The sequence below is a fragment of the Ostrea edulis genome, chromosome 2 (assembly GCF_947568905.1).
Source record: "Ostrea edulis chromosome 2, xbOstEdul1.1, whole genome shotgun sequence".
In the NCBI taxonomy this organism is placed as follows: Eukaryota; Metazoa; Mollusca; class Bivalvia; order Ostreida; family Ostreidae; genus Ostrea; species Ostrea edulis.
The window spans coordinates 109,384,312-109,397,699 of NC_079165.1; the positions used below are offsets into that span (position 1 = coordinate 109,384,312).

Below are 13,388 nucleotides of genomic sequence, written 5' to 3' on the forward strand. Positions count from 1 at the left end.
CTCGTGTCCGCGTAATGATTACCAACTATGGAGCGTCGTCATGGTCAAAGGGTACATTGGCTGTTCCATTGATTGTAACAAATGAGTGAACGATAGGATATTTCAGTACTTAAATCTAGTATATATCAATCTGCATAAAAATATAAACAATAAAATGTCTTTCTTTGTTGTCTTATTGGGTGATGGAGGTAGAAATCATTGCATTTTTGGTTGCGTAGCCCTACAGATTCGCTAATGGTAGTTGTGATTTTTTCTGCAATTCTAGGTACCTTTATCACTCGACAAAACAACAAAGATTTCATTTCATTGTTTAAAGAAATGATCGTGTCAGTATGCCAAAATAAACGTTCATCAGAAGACCCAAAACGTTGCATAGAATAAATGAATTTTACCACTTCAATTGCAATCATAGATAATTTGAGGTGAGGTTTAAATGAACACATGTTGTAATGTACTAGTTCATAAGATAAAACACAACAGATAAATCTACACAGGAAGATCTAAATATTCTCAAGTATGAACGTACATTTTGTGTTTATCAAAACAAGAACTCGTTCATTCTTTTGAGATTATAGTGGGTGATGGTTGAGTGTGAGTGTGTAATGGAAACAATCTTTATTTTCAACACACATGCATATACAATGTAAATGCTTTGCTATTAATTGACAATTAAGATAGTTGGATATATGTATTTGATGATTCATTCTATTATAGCGATTATTTTGTCGTTAGAATTTCCAGGAATACAGGAGAGTGTAGGGAATCAGACCGGAGTAGCTGTTGGGAGTGCTGTAGGGATCGTAGCGTTTATCACCATTATCCTGGTCCTGGTGATCTGTCTCCGAAGGCTTTATACATTTACCTGTATAATAAGTAATGTATAACTATTCGATCTTTGTAGTAAAATAGAAGGAAGTCAAGTGTTTAGCTAAATATTGATCAAAGAAATTTGCACTCAATGCTTACTAGATCTATAAAATGTTTCCCACATAGCTCTTGTACTTAAAAGGACAAGGGACGTTATTGGCTATATGCCGCCGAGATTTTTTTTTTTCAACTTTCATACTCTGCTTAATTATTCTTTTTATTTACACAACTAGGATGTTCTTCTAATCCCACTTACACGAAAATGACGTAATATTTTATTATGACGTCATGCATATACGCTAAAGATGGGCTGTTTAGCGGAATCTGTTGATTTGAAATAAATTATAATAAACTTTAGCAAAAACAAATACTTTTGCATGCAACAACCAGATTTATATTTTGCATGTTTAATTATCCATTAATATTCTTCTTTCATTATCAATATGGTGTCGGTTGTTGGCTGCAAACAATATGAATTTTAAAAAAGAATGAATGCGAAATCGGCTGTTTTCGATACGCAAAGTCAATATTTTGCATGTTATAGAACTGAAAAAAATACTTTTGCATGCAGCAACCAGTTTTATATTTTGCATGTTCAATTATCCATTTATATTCTTTCATCATCAATATGGTGTCGGTTGTTGGCTGCAAACAATATGAATTTTGAAAAAGAATGAATACGGAAATCGACCGTGTTCGTTACGCAAAGTCAATATTTTGCATGTGATAGAACTGAAACAAACTGTTCCATCATTAAACCTCATAAACTTTTAGTTACTTTGCGATTTAATAAATACATGTATGTCCAGTCAAACAATTAATGCTTTCCCAAGTTTGCACATTGAAAAATGAAAATACATGCATGATATTTATTAAATTCATTTTAAAAAAAGGTCTGTTGTAGTTACATATACTGTCTCTTGGAAACAGACACGTAGAATCATTTATCGGGGGGGGGGGGGTCGAAAGATAAGTTGGTAGTTAATTAGGAAATGAAAAAAAAACTTTCTGCCTGATCTTCCAATTGTCGGGGAGTGGGGGGGGGGGGTTTCCTTCGCTACATGGGTTCAATTCATAATTTTAAGCCTTTTTTTCTCATTCAATACTACTATCAAGAATAGGGGGGGGGGTCACTCAATATATCCTTATTCCCATATGAAAATAAGTGTCAGGGAAAAGCAATTAGATACACCACATTGTCTATACATGTACTCAAACAACTTCCCAGAGTCCGTTCTAGATTTAGACTGAATGTCGGTGCATACAATGACATGCCCACTGACTGATGTAATTTTCATTTATCAAAGATGAACACTATATGGAGAGAGAGAGAGAGAGAGAGAGAGAGAGAGAGAGAGAGAGAGAGAGAGAGAGAGAGAGAGAGAGAGTTGGAACTACTCTTTGGTGACCATTTAGGGGAATGTAAAGATACAAACACGGACACATTTTTGTGTTTTTAAATACATTTGCTATATGAAATATACCATCTGAAGTTACATGTATATTACTTGACGTGTTTTGCTGTACCCAAGAAAATGATATCCCATTTACGCAACATAAATTTGTATCGTTTAGTACATGTACATTTACCACTTTGTATTCAATATATTTTGTAAATACCCACAGCAGGCAGACATATTTTATTCGTATGTACTGTAACATGTATATTGCATACACATGTAAGCAGACTTGTTATATAGTCCTTGGTGTACATGACATAACAAGTAATTTTATCCGACTCAATCGACGTTTTTAATCGAATTGTTTATATTTATGACCAAAAAAAAAAAAGGAAAAAGAAAATTCAAGAGCCATTTTATTTTCCATATTTCATTTGAATAGGAGGACATTGAACAGCTCCTTTGAAAATATGATTGCATTCTACTCAACAATTTTGGACAAATGCACGCATTATTTTCCTCACTCTAATTAACACAAGATTCTTCCGCAAAATTTCTATGACCACGATAAAGTTACATGTAAATGAATAATGTATTTTCCATAGCATGCCAGTTTTCAATAGTCTTTGATCTCAATGAGTATTTTTACATAAAAAGTTAAAATTGTAACTTTTAGAAAAATATTCTAGAAGAATCAGGGGACTGTAAATCCTATAAGGTCGATGACGTCGTTCCGAAAAAGCGACCGTCGGAAGATAGCGTCAGAGTTAACAATGTAATATTGTAACGTTATTTTCTCAATATCAGCAACACGTAAATGGAGCATGTTATATATGAATGAAACGAGAAAATTATCACCTTTCTACCTGCAAAATATGATCAGTTTGTAAAGCGCGGCCAACGCCCCTTGTTCTTTATTTTTAACATATGGGTATTAACTAGTTTTGTATGTTGGTATCAATGCAACATGAGCAGCACAAAGAAGTCATTGCATTGAGTAAATGTAAATTTAAAATTATTATGCTGTTCAATTCGAAATGAATAATGATATTTTTCCATTTAGAATACGCAAAAAAATCACCATTTAGAAATTTAGAGTTTAAACGAACAGTCTAGGAGTATTGTCAATTTTCAAAATTCCACACAAGTCAAAAGTAAAAACGTTCAATTCAATTTTATGTCTCTACAGTTATATCATAAATTATAACATTTGAATATGTGTCTAGGGTAACGTATGAACAATACTAACTATATTTTACATGAAATGGAAATGTCAAAATTCTGCTGATTTTGGGGTTTTTCATTAGAAAATCCTTCTGCATTGAAATATAGTTGTTTGTAAACCACTTCTAATTTGAATCAGTTTGGTGTGGTTTAATAAGAAAATGAATGAAGTATGGATAAAAATTCTTGAAATAAAAAATTGTTGAGTGCTTGCCTACATAATAAAAGCTTCTGGTGCGATTGCGCTCAAAAGCCGAGGAACTTTCGCAACTTTCAATTTCAATCGTCGAAGAAAAAACCTGCTTTACTGTTCAAAGTTAGGGACATATTACGTGTAAACATGCAAAACAAAAGTTATCATGATGTACGTGCATCGTGAGTGGTTTTCAATGTCACCCCGGGACCTGAGATCAATAACAACTTTATGTTTGAAGAGTCCACAAAAGTAGTGTGTAGGCAAGGAAGGGGACCCTTAGGGCTATCAATTTCGCCCATTAGTTGGGACTGTAGGGGTAGCAAATGGGGTCTCGCGAGGGTGGGTAGACTTTTCAGACCTCTCTAATAATTGAATATGGGGTGATCGAACAAAATGAAACTGATATACGGTTAGAGAACAACAAAGACAAACTTACAAAACCATCAAAAGGGGTCGCAGAGGCCTTGATGGGCAGCTAAACGAAAGTTCCATATTATGTATAATGTTGGGTCATAACGAATGCAAATGGCAACTTATCAACTGAAACCTGGAATGTCTTGACCACAGAGACTTGGACCTCCTGTTTCTCCCTAGAAAGGCCGACGTCATACGGACTGTCTCCTTTCCCACGAGTACCATGTTCCAAATCCAGGCAAGCTTTGTGATGATGCACTCCATAATGATGCACACATAATCTGATCTTATAATTGAGCCAGATAGAAATGAACAATGTATTCCACATTTCCTAGGCGTATACCTACGGGACCAGTGATAAATCAATTCTTGCGTTCTCATCAGCCTGCACAAGGGTGACATGTTGCTTTATGGGCAACTTGGGGTTAAGTTCCTCATAGACTAAGGTGAAAAGAACACTGACCTCGGTACCTGTGTCCACCACTGCTTGCAGCTGCAGTCCCTGAATTGTCATTTTTCATGAATCATGTGGTCGGGCGTAATTGCCCAATGGGTGCAAACAAGTCTCTGTAGGACCCAGAAGCATGCTGACAGGGCATGTCATCCGTCTCCTCCGCTGCTTGGCAAAAACCCACCTCCAACCCACTTTTCTCCACTGACTGAGAAACTTCATCTATCGCTGCCTCTGGGCATTTCTCAGGTGTCGCATATCCACGTTCTCCTCCTGAACAGGTGAGTTCTCCTGATCTGATGAATCCTCCAGGTCACTTGCACTAAAGTCTTTCAGCTCTGGCACTGCAATATCCTAGGATAATTCGAACCTGTCTGGCACACATGAATCATCCAGGGGGAAGGCCTCAAACTTGTCCTTTTCCCACTCTATAATATAGTACCCAGATTCCTCCTCCTCCTCTGGTGCCTCCAGGAACAGGACTCGGAACATACCCTTCTTTAAACGACACACACAATTGAGCACATGGTTATCCCTTTTTCCCAATGACTCATCCAATGAGCGTTTTTTTTTTCTGCTTTTCCAGTGTCCAATACCAATTTTGTGGGCTTTTGTAATGAGCGCTCTTGTGATATGTGCATGCACATCAGTCACAGATGGGAACATATGTATCGCTAAGGTGAGGAACCGGTCCGTCAATTGGTGCAGCGATTCATACACACCGAGAAACTGACCAGAAATTCATCTGGTATATGCACTGACGATCTGAAGCGCTTCTCGAAACGTCTCATGATCTCAGTCAGTGAGAGGTTATCGACCATCCCAAACAACAGGATGTAGTAGTCGCTCAAAACCTCATCTAAGGAGAAGTAGAATTGGTTGTGATGCTCTACCTCTGTTCATTGTTGACCGCAAACTAGCCAAACAATCTTGTGAAGGAGTTCCAAGTAGACTTTTCATCATACCACAGATCTGTGTACCTAGGCACGTTTCTAGCCGTACCCATGGCGTATTCCCCTTCAAAAGAGTACTGGGAGACCTGAAAGGGAGTTTGGGGCACTGAGGCTAGCCCCTTGGAAGAACGTCCAGAGAATGACGAATGTGATTCTGGATCACCTAAATGTAACTAGGGTCGAACGTTTGCTCCTCTGTCCCTCTCCCTCGCCTACAAACAGTGGTACCAGGCCGTGCCCGAAAATGAGCAGAATGCCCCTGCTGCTGATAGGAAACGGTCATGGCAACGAAGTGGTGTATATGTGTGCTCGCACAGCCACCAACCATGGGGTATACCAAGGATTCGGCATACTCTCCCAGACCTAAGGTTAAGGAAATGGGAAGCGTAGGTCTTGCGATGCTGCACTGCATGATAAAGGGCCAGAGACCCATGTGAGTAAATCCGGACAATGGAGGACTACGGGACCTGCTGAATTCCAAGGGTAATCCCGGCTCCAACAATATGGCAAGTAGGGGATACGGCCTTGGATTAGGGATATGCTAGCACTGACAAGAACCCCTGATAAAACCGAGACATAACTGACCTGAGGTCCAGTCATCAACCTATCGGTGAGGGGGATGGTCTGATCTTCTCGACACTGGAATGAAGGGATGCAGTGATGGGGTAATGGTATTCTGGGATATTTTCAGAACTGGGTGTATTACCCCCGAATGTATAGTCGTAGTAGGCCTCACTGGGATATCAGGCATGACTGAACGCTGGAGATGAGTAGTCGTCAGACAACCTAAGTCCCTAAACCTTCGAGTATCATCACTAGTACTTTTTTGGGTGAAGCAAAACTAATCAAGTTCCCCGGTGAGTCGCACCTACAATATGGATTCTCATTTAAAATCTAAACTGTCAATTTCCTGAGAATTGAACTGGAGACCGATAAACATCGTCCCTACAATTGGCACTACTGAACCTTCCACCTCCTCCCTCAAACAAAAAGAGAAGGACGGAGTGAAATAATTACCACCCATGGATGTTCCCTGAGTAAACAACTCTAATTTAGGGCCTATTATACCACCGTGGGCACTTCCACTCCACGGGTTGTCTAAACTAAAGCCTACATTGCCTCTCAACCCACTCATGTGTAAATATGGGAACGCAGGGTTATGCCGCGCGACCGCTGGGATATCAGGGAAGGGGTCAGACCCAACACAGAAAACACCTCATCCATAGACAAAACCATCACTTTTATACGCACTAAATATACAAAGTTACTAAGTTGTGATTACAAAATGTCTAAATAATTGACTCTATCTATCTAAAAATAATTACTCAACTTCAATTTAATTCAAGTTGAAAACATTAACTAAATTGAAAGACCCCTAGAAAATGGCGATATACCAACGCCGATAAAGTACATGTACCCCATGTTCAATCATTAAATAGGTCTGAAAAATGGACCGAGACTCGCAAGGCCCCAGATGGGTCCCCAGCAGCGCCACATGAGGTCGGGAAGTGAGGCATATAGTTTCCCTTCTCACCTCTATGTTCTTTTTGTGGACACTTCAAGGAATATATCAGAGACATTGACCACTAATACCTTGCCCTTAAAATTGCAGGCCCTTGGGTATTAACCTTTTATGTTTCCGAACCCGATGTTTTTTACTAAGTATAATGCATTATGAATAAAAATTGAAGAGGCGGATTTCCTTAACTAAAGAAAGTAGCATCACCATTTCTTCACAGTGGGAGGTGTTGGCCCCCTATACCTTTCCATCTTTTCCATCGAAATTTCAGGTCCCGGGGTAGGGGTCTTTGATGTTTTCGTTTCCGATATTTATTCACTAAATATAATGTAAAATTATACGGTACCAATTTTGATACACCATATGCGCATTTCGACAAATAATGTCTCGTCAGTGAAATACCGAATTCATGGTCCGGAAAATGTTTTGGAAGTGTGAGAACTGACTATTTTCACAAAGCGTGTTTCAAAAAATTCCTGTGTTTAAAAGGGAGAGAAAATTTCAACGCGAAGGCTGGTAAAATTTAAAGAAATTTATCGAACTTGCAGATAAAGGAACTATGTGGAAAGAATCGTGATTATATCAAGTAACTATAGGTAACTGAATAATGCAACTAATGTTCCATATAAGATTTGAACTTAATTCGCAATATCAAAGTCAATAGCCGGCTATACACAGCTTACGCTTTTCCGATGGATCGATATACTTCGCTTTTACTAAATATTTGTATGTAATTCTAATTTTGTTTTTCTTGTAGAGTTAGAGAGAAAGAACATGTAAGTTCCACTCAGCCCCCTATTACAATCATTGTACATCAGTTGTTCGTTGAGCTTGAATAGAAAAAACAGTTTTAGCTGGTACTCAGTTTCAACCAAATATTATATGAAAAGAGAAGTGGAACAGAAATATGATATGAGACTGATGAATAGCACATATATGTTCGAAAAGCTATGATATACATGTAATTAACTACTGAACGTTCAGTTGATACATATAATGGTAATCATCATTTGCTATTTGAATTGTGAAATTCTCCTAAAAGTTTAAGCCACAGAGCAGAGCTAAATGGACAATGCTGAAAGTTATTAAAATTTCCTTGATTGTTTTAATTTCATTCAAATCGTAATCAAACCGTATGTATGTTGATGCTCATAAACATCGATATCTAGCAACAGTATGAAATGAGGGAGTTTTACTCTAGAGGCGAATAAATCAATTTTCTACCTAACCTGTACTTACACGTTAAATCTTATCAACTTCAGCGATTTAATCTTATATGCATGATACATATGATTACTTACTCCTCCTAGGCACCTGATCCCACCTTTGGTGTGTACAGGGCTCCGTGTTTGCCCAACCCTCTATTTTGTATTGCTTATCGGAGGTATTAGATTGATCACTGTTCGTTATCTTCACATTTCATGCTGCATTTCTTCTGGCGAGTGAACATTGACTCAGAGGAGATAGTGGAAGTGGGATTTAACTTTATGATATACATGTACTATGTAATTTTTATACACCCACCATATTATGTTATGGCGCTGTTTGTGCGTCCGTCCGTCCGGCTGACTGTCCGTCCGTTTGGGGGTATGTTTTCCGGACTTTGAAATTTGGTCACAATATCTCCCTCAAGAATTGTAAGATTGAGTTTGCATTTCAGCTGGATTGGTCCATCCTTGACCCACTTTAGTGCTATAAGTAGATGAAATAGTTTTCCGGACTTGTTTTCATTACAGATAGAGGTATTGCAAGGAAATTTACACATAAGCTTCCTTTTCGACGAATACAAGTTCAGCGTGCATTTCAGCTTGATTGTTCCGTCCGTCCGTGACCTACATTAGGACTAGAAATAGGTCAAACAGTTTTCCAGATTTTTTTTTTCATTATGGATACAGATATTGCCCTGAAATCTAGTCAAAGGTATCCTCTTGGAGGAATACAAGTTCAGTTTGCATGTCAGTTGGAATAGGTCAAACAGTTCTCCGTTTGTTTGTTATTTTTCCTTACCGATACAGATATTGCTCTGATATTTAATCATGGACTTCCTCGTGGAGGAATACAAGTTCAGTTTGAATTTCAGCTGGACTGGTCCATCCTTGACCTACTTTAAGACTAAAAGTACGTCAGACAGTTGTATGGACTTTTTTGTGGCGTCGGTGGCCTAGTAGTTAGGCTGTCATACTCTCGACCGAAAGGTCCTGGGTTCGAGTCCTGGCCGCGGCAGGGCCAACGTTGTGTCATCGGGAAAGGCACTTTACATGAATTTCCTCCCTCCATCCAAGTGTAAAAGGTAAACCTGGCTATAGACAGTGAAAGTTAGTGCTCTAGCGCTTGTAACGGCACCTTGCACTGCATGTTTCCTAGGAGACTGATAAAGTTCTAGATTGAAATAAGGTCTGCCGGGGTAATGATGCATTGTAAAGCACTTTGAAATACAATGTTTATGTGCTTGGAATTCTACATGTAATTAACCACTGTGAAAGTATATATATACATACATATACATATATAAATATTACATAATACAAGAAACTGAACTTGTATTCCTTTACTAAATATCAGCGTAACATCCGTAATGAAAAATAAAGCCCGATATATGTAAAACTGAACCTGATTCTTCAAGTTGACTTAATCACAATTTTATATTGTATAACTGAGTCGTTTTTAAGTCACACTACGGCTGTGAAATGAAACATAATACGTCGTATGTCTCAGGTTTTTTGTTAGAGAAATACAGCCCTGCATCATATAGAATTAATATGTTCTTTAATTCATACCCATGCCCGCCGTAAAAGGCTGAAATATCAAAAAACGGCGAAAACCCGTAATCAATCAATAATTAGAATAGCCATGCCTTTATCAGAATTGTATTTGTATTGACTGGTCAACATGGAATGCTTACTTCTCATAGGCACCTGATACCATCTCTGGTATATCCAGCAGTTCGTGTTTTCCCAACTGTTAATTTTGCATACATTATAGATAACAAATAGTGATCAATCTCATAACTCCTACACACAATACAAAATAGATAGTTGGGCAAACACGGACTCCTGGACACACTAAAGGCAGGATCGGGTGCCTAGGAGGAGTAAGCATCCCATGTCGACCGGTCACACCCACCATGAACCCTATATTTAGGATTTATGAGATTGGTCATTGGTCATTGTTCGTTATCTTCAAATTTTCATCATAAGGAACAAACCACTTTCTTTTCTCATACACAGCCTGATAAATTAATATATTTTCATTTGAAAAATAGAATTCGTTTAGAAATAATTATTTCAATGCTATTGTAGTTTAATTATGTTACAAATGGATCGGTATAAATGACATAATTAAGATGTGGGGTTTTATCTTACAGAGACAAGGGTGTAAAAAGAACTGATTTAACGAAAGACGAATCCAGTATCCCTATGGCAGGTTAGTGCAAGCACAATTGATACACATTATTTCTATCTTCCGATTCCGGAATTACAATGTGCAGGAATAACGATAGAAGATACTGAAATATAAGGGAAGAAAACTTGCATAAATATTATTAAATTTTCAACGAAGTTTTTCTTAGTTTTGTATATTTCATTTGCCTATGATTTACCTTTTCCGAAAAAGAAAAAAAAAGAATCTTAGTCAGTAATTAGAAATTGGAAATGATTGTATGGGGCTTATTTTGTAACAAAACTTAACACTACATGTACATCAGATCTAATAAACTGATATCGATTTTACCAAATAGAAGTGAAAATGACTGATTATAGTATGTGTAAAGTTGTATCTCCGATACAGTTCTCTAATAATGAAAAATACTTAAATTTTACTCATACATATATTGCACCCCGTATTATGTCTTCATGGGCTGTGGAATTGCATATACAATACACCAGGATAGTTAAAGGTTCAAAGGAATATCCACGAAAGAACCGTTAAGACGGATACTAGTATACAGTGTATTCAAGATTTCCCTTGATGACATTTATTTGAGTTTGTATAAATACCAAATTAAAAACCAAGTTAAAGTTAGAAGGAAACGTTTAAGAAAAATCGATCAATCAAAACCAATACAAAACACAAAAGATAGAAGACGAAATTTATATCAATCAGTAAGAATTTGCCTTCTCATATTTACTTTTACCATACTACGTTTATGGAAACGTATGTGGGGATTTCTGATTTACACCTAGAGCAGTTATGAACAAGCTTTTACTGTTTTTGCCAAATATTTTCGTTTTCAGTATCTTCTGAAGGAAAAGAATGCAGTAATTAGCATTCAGACTATACTTCATTATTTTTGATATCGTATAATTCAAATAAGCATGAATATTAATGACGATTCACTAAATTACATTATGCACAATCTCCTTTATAAAAATGAAATTGTATTGTTGGTGAAAGGTGAAGATAACGAACAGTGATCAATCTCATAACTCCTATAAACAAAACAAAATAGATAGTTAGGCAAACACGGACCCTGGACACACCAGAGGTGGGATCAGGTGTCTAGGAGGAGTAAGCATAACCTGTCAACCGGTCACACCCAGCATGAGCCCTATATCTTGATCAGGTAAACGGAGATATCCATAGTCAAAATCAGTGTGCCAAGAACGGCCTAACAATCGGTATGAAACACGTCAGACAGCATTTCACCCAATGATAGGTTGTATTGACGAACTAGATCGTTATAGCGACCATATAATTTGCAAAATCCTGACTTCATTCGAGACTGTGGTAACCACTGTACCATCAACTTGTTTGTCAGTAGCTTGCCTCGATTTAAAAACTGACCATACGCAGAACAAGCTCTAGCGTATCGAATCAGTTGAGAGATAAACACCATATGCAGGTGATAATGAAATATTGCTACATAAATATGGGAAGTTGGCGGTGGAGCTGAAACCATCCCGTTTGTCATACAGCTGAGTTGTTAGTTTGCCGTTAATATCTACTTTCAATAAAATATCTAAGTATGAAGCAGAAGTGGACGACTCTATGGTGTCTTTATTTCGAGCTTACAGGGATATATTGAATCGACATATGCATGAAAGTTATTATTGTTAATAGACAAAACGTCGTCGATATATCTAAATTTCGAATTGTAGGCCACAGCAAGACTATCTCAAAGCTCATATACATGTATATTGCAAGCAAGCGTACATGTATATTGCTTTTGTCTGTTTTTAAACTGAATAGTCCATGGTCACACCCAGGTGCTGATTGTTTCCCAAAATGTTGCTTTAAAAGTTTGTAGCTGTTAAATGCAGGTTTTGTCTACATTTTCAGAACACACTGTACATCTACACGGAGAAAGGTAAATGAAAATAGGAATACTTTTTTTCATCACTTTGTAGTTTATGGCGACTTTTTCCCCCACAACTTCACATTCATGAACACCTAAAAGAGATTCTTGGATTAACACACATCCGTCGTCAGTCTGTCGTCTGTAAACGTGTTACATGTACATTTTCGACCTCTTAGCACCACATGCACTGGACAGTAGGGTGAAGAAAGTTCGAGTTTTGTTTGAAACAAGGATGGTGCCTTTTCCAAGGGAATATAAGTAGGAAAGATGATTACGAGATGTTGAAAATGGATTGAGTTTCTTAAAGAAGCGTTGAATAATAATAATAATAAACTAAACTAACTTAAAAGAATCCTTATACAATTTGGATTGTACAATAAATCAATATTCAACTGTGATTAGAATTTCAATTTTGTATTGACGTATATCTGTGAGTTCACAATATTGAATTGTTTATTGATTGTGCTCGAATGGAATAGACAAGGTGTAGTTTAGGAACCTAAAAAAAGAACAAAAGTAGTGTATTTGCGACAAAGAATGGATTTAGACTAGCTTCATTGCACATAGTTGCATTTCCTCTTTGCTTTCAATCCTTTTAAAATACAGTAATCCGTAGAACAAAAATTTGATACATTCACTAACACGACTTTCTTGCAAACGAATTGCGATACAAATGAAATATTTACGGAAGACAAATCATTTTCACAAGCTTTTGAGTTTCTTCAAATTGGTTGATAATGTAAAAATGTCTATCATCCTTCTGATTGTTTGAACATTCTTCTGAATGAACTAATAAGAAAATACATTTGTATTCATTACGGGGTATGTAAATTTCTACAACAGAATGTTATTTTTGTTTTGTCATACAGGGGTGTGTATGAAGAATTAACAGAGACAGATAATGGAAATCAGTATGAGGGTCTCTCCAATAAAGGTTATGTGCAGTTTTATCTGTTGAACTGGTATTCATTGAATTACAGTGATGACTTCTATCTATAATCTACCTATTGTTGAATGTTCGTACATTTGGTTGAAATATGTATGTTTTTTATTAATATTAAATTGAAT

At 37.0% G+C, this 13,388-nt stretch overlaps 1 protein-coding gene across 1 annotated transcript in view; it reads left to right on the plus strand.

The window, feature by feature from the left end:
• The window catches only part of LOC125680240 (brother of CDO-like), a 40,195-nt gene that overhangs the window by 26,756 nt on the left and 51 nt on the right, over positions 1–13,388 (plus strand). Inside the window, exons 6-10 of the mRNA XM_056153582.1 lie at positions 733–873; positions 7,782–7,800; positions 10,389–10,447; positions 12,302–12,329; positions 13,190–13,254. Coding sequence (XP_056009557.1) covers positions 733–873; positions 7,782–7,800; positions 10,389–10,447; positions 12,302–12,329; positions 13,190–13,254 — 312 coding nt within the window. The remainder of the gene's footprint in view (positions 1–732; positions 874–7,781; positions 7,801–10,388; positions 10,448–12,301; positions 12,330–13,189; positions 13,255–13,388) is intronic.